This window comes from Lipotes vexillifer, unplaced genomic scaffold (assembly GCF_000442215.2).
Source record: "Lipotes vexillifer unplaced genomic scaffold, Lipotes_vexillifer_v1.1 scaffold196, whole genome shotgun sequence".
NCBI classification, from domain to species: Eukaryota; Metazoa; Chordata; class Mammalia; order Artiodactyla; family Lipotidae; genus Lipotes; species Lipotes vexillifer.
In genome coordinates this window covers 2,961,627-2,965,687 of record NW_006775077.1, presented here as the reverse complement: position 1 = coordinate 2,965,687, position 4,061 = coordinate 2,961,627, and the positions used below count along the sequence as shown (strand labels likewise).

The 4,061-nt window shown below is 49.0% G+C and overlaps 1 protein-coding gene across 1 annotated transcript in view; it reads right to left on the bottom strand.

Annotated features, from left to right (window-relative positions):
* Positions 1-4,061, bottom strand: part of FBXO15 (F-box protein 15) — a 39,836-nt gene that overhangs the window by 30,059 nt on the left and 5,716 nt on the right. Inside the window, exon 2 of the mRNA XM_007449678.1 lies at positions 2,371-2,481. Within this exon, the coding sequence (XP_007449740.1) occupies positions 2,371-2,481 (111 nt within the window). The remainder of the gene's footprint in view (positions 1-2,370; positions 2,482-4,061) is intronic.

Sequence of the window (4,061 nt, the reverse complement as noted above, 5' to 3'; positions counted from 1 at the left end):
CACTGCTGACCCAGCCACCCCTGTTCTCACAGCCAGCCCCTCTCCCCGGTCACACGCCACCCCCCTCCCTTTCTGGGACCTCGCTGGTCTTTCCTGCTCCCTGGTGGTTCGAAACGTCCCGGGCCCTCTGAGCTCAGCCCTGAGGCCCCTCCACTGCCACCTTCACACTCTCCCCGGCGCCACCGGCATCCTCGCTGCCTGTGTCCAGTGCCCAGCTGTCACTCTGCCTCCCACCCCCAGCACTCTCCAACCCCACAGGCAGCACCTCCACGGACACACCGCTCAAGCCAACAGTCTGGGATTCCCACCTCACGTCTGTTTCCCCAAACACCCACGTCTGGTTCATAAACGAGTCATGTCACTTATGCCCCAAATGTACCTCAACTTGGCCAGTGTCTCTCCATCTCCCCTCCTCCTAAACAAGGGAGACAGGTAAACAAGTAAACAAGGTAATGTGAGAAATCAAATGGCATCACACCTCCGTGCTTAAAATCCCGCATCATGGACTTCCCTGGTGGTGCGGTGGTTAAGAATCCACCTGCCAGTGCAGGGGACACGGGATCGAGCCCTGGTCCGGGAAAATCCCGGATCCCACATGCCGTGGAGCAACTAAGCCCATGAGCCATGACTACTGAACCTGCGCTCCAGAGCCCTTGAGCCGCAACTACTGAGCCCGAGGCACCACAACTACTTGAGCCCACGTGCCTAGAGCCCGTGCTCTGCAACAAGAGAAGCCACCGCAATGAGAAGCCCGTGCACCTCAACAAAGAGCAGCCCCTGCTCGCCACAACTAGAGAAAGCCCGCGCACAGCAACGAAGACCCAACACAGCCAAAAATAAAATAAATATAAGAATAAATTTATTTTAAAAATCCCACACGGTGAATAAGGTCCAGACTCCTCCCCATGGCCTCTGGGCCCCGCCCCCTTGCCCACCGCCCCTGCTCCTGCAGCAGGTCCAGGCCCCCTCTCTGCCCACCTGGCTTCCCCTCTAGATGCTCTTCTCCAAGCCCTTTCATCTCAGTTTTCAGTTCTCAGCTTAAATGTCAGCTCCGCAGCAAAGTCTTTCCTGACCATACTAGCCCACCAATCTGGATTATGGAGTCCATTTGTTTTCTTGATAGCACATACCCCAATTTATAATCCATTCCTTGTTTTAATCTGTGTTACCCCCACAAGACCGTAAGCCTCATGAGAACACGTGTGAGCGGCTCACCACCTGCATTCTCCTCTAAGCATAGCATCTGGTACAGAGAAGGTCCTCGGATATTGATTAGAGGGACCAGCTGGATGCGCATTTGTCCTACTTCTCCTATCAGGTTATCATATGACAGATTCTATTCCCAGAGTATACAAAGTTTAAATCAATGTCTTTAATTAAATCTTTCTTTTTCGTCCTTTTCCTTCTTTTCAAAATCATAGTGAAAGTATGTACACTGTTACCTGAGCTAGTTATGACATGGTATTAAAAACCCAAAACTTGAAGTCAGGCAATTTACGTTGGAAATGTGTAGACCAGGTGCACCCCCCGCCCTGTACTGTAAGACGCTACAGCAGCGCCAAGCTTCCAGGACTCCACATAACACTGAGCATACAGCTGGTGCTCCAGAAACATCAGTACAGTACGAATCCACAAGCATTTCAGCATCAATCTCAAATAATAAATTTTTTTAAAAAGTTTCTACAGATCTTGCTGCTGAGGGTCACAGTACAGAACTTGCTGTAGCAAAAGAAGCTCCCAAAATCCTGAAAGCTAAAAAAAGTCAGAGACCTCGTAAGCTTTCAGAAGAACACACTTTAATCTTCCTTCTCCATTTTCAAGGGTCTTTATCAAATGGGAAGTGAATAATTCTGAAGAACCTTTTTTAAAAAGGAAAATTAAATTTACTTGTCACTTTTAGAAGTTTAGCTTCATGAAATTAGTCTAATAATGACAGGCTGATGACTCATAATCATCCTCTCCGTGTTCTGCATTCTTCCGACACAGTTCTATTCTTAGAGAGCTCAAAAGAGCAACCCGATGGGCTTCCCTGGTGGCGCAGTGGTTGAGAGTCTGCCTGCCAATGCAGGGGACAAGGGTTCGAGCCCTGGTCTGGGAAGATCCCACATGTCGCGGAGCAACGAGCCCCGTGAGCCACAATTACTGAGCCTGCGCGTCTGGAGCCTGTGCTCCACAACAAGAGAGGCCGCAATAGTGAGAGGCCCGCATACCGCGATGAAGAGTGGCCCCCGCTTGCCGCAACTAGAGAAAGCCCTCGCACAGAAACAAAGACCCAACACAGCCATAAATAAAATTAAAAAAATAAAAATAAAAAAAGAGCAACCCGGTATACCCAGCCCCCCAGAGTGGCAGACCACCTCTGCTCCTTACCCGTCCAGAGACACAGAGCAGCCGGTGCAGGATTTCCCGCAGAGCTCATCCAGCCGGGCACGGTGACCCAGAGCAGCGCAGCCCGCGACCAGCCTGACACCTCGCCCGGTTCTGAAAACAAACATGGAGAATACAAAGTATAAAGGCGCCTGTCCATTCCCCTCTACAAAACATAAAGGATTCATAAACTCCAAAGACTACTCACTATGAAACTTCATCTACCACAAGGGAGGGAGGGAGGGAGGGAGGGAGGGAGGGCAGCAGGGAGGATGGCGAGACGGTCAGTGTCCTGAGTAAACCTGAAAACTGGACTCACTCTGACTGACGTGTTTTATTATAGGCTGTCAGCCTATCAAAGAGCTGCTATAAAGTGTACTGAATGGAAATAAAAAGGGAATAGATAAAATGCATCAGCTGTCCAGTTCCAATAACACAACAGAAACCTAATAAAGATAACATCCACAGAGTAAAAAAATGTAAATTTGTGAACCAGAGCTGCCACCACAGTCTCCGAGTTTGCCGACCTTTGAGGAATAATGGTTGGTTCCAGCTCTGGCAGTCACAGCCACAGGAGGACCAAACATTCATCCTCAAACTCGCTTACCCTTTACATCTCACGTTCAATGGAACACATTTTAATTGGCATTCTTTTTATTTTAGTGGTAAATAATAAACCTAAAATAATAGTGAATCTTATAGTCAATGGCTTTTAAGACTTAATGAGATCTAATATTTTACGCAGTTAGTCCTTTTCAGAACCTCCTAAAATAAATTTTTATTAAAATCAGTCCTCAAGACCAGCAGTACTCAACAGCAGCTGGGCAGGGATCTGAAATGCCCAGAAAGTCACCAAGCTCAGTTTCCCACTTCTAGGCAGCAGTGCACAGAGAGCGCTCCTGATGGACACACGACTTCTCCTGGGAAGATCTGGAAGCTGCCTTTTTACCCCCTCCCCAATACACACACCAATAACTGCCCCACCTCCCGGCCAGCATGCTATTTCAGAAGTGACTAAAATCTAGAGTGCGTGTACTCTGTATGCTTAGTTTGCCAGCGCTACGGCTCTGAGGATGTCCTTTGTTCATCAAGGGTTTAACCACTCCCCCACCCCATTTTTCCCACCAAGATGACTTCCTGGATACATTTAGACTATCACTCAAAAAGGATTGGGCAATGATTGGGGGCAAAAGGAGGGGAGCCTAAGAACTTGGAAGTAAGGGAAACAGTCTCTCTGGAAGTGGAAGAATGAAATCCACATGGACAGATCTGAAGAGGGTGGCCCTCAACCCCAAGCATAACCTGCTCTTAGGAGGCACAGGGAGTGTATCACCCATGGACTCGGAGTAGCCTGGTGCCTGCCACGGAGATGGACACGCCAAGATGTATGCGTCAGCAAGCGCTCAAGTCGCCTGACAATGCCCCAGGTGATTCTGAGCAGCCAGAGAATGAGCTTCTCTTCCCTTAACAGATTTTCCTCTTCAGAAACAAGCATAATGGCTGGCACACAGTAAGCCCTCAATAAACATGAGATATCCTCTGCACGCTGGCACCTCAACCCAGGAGAGGCTGAATACAGTAAACCATTCCAGATCCTGCTGCTCCCCACGCCTGCCTCTCCATCCCAGCTTCAGCAAAAGGCACTCAGGCGCTCTTCATCTTATCTGACTTCCTAACCAGATGCAGAGCAGTAG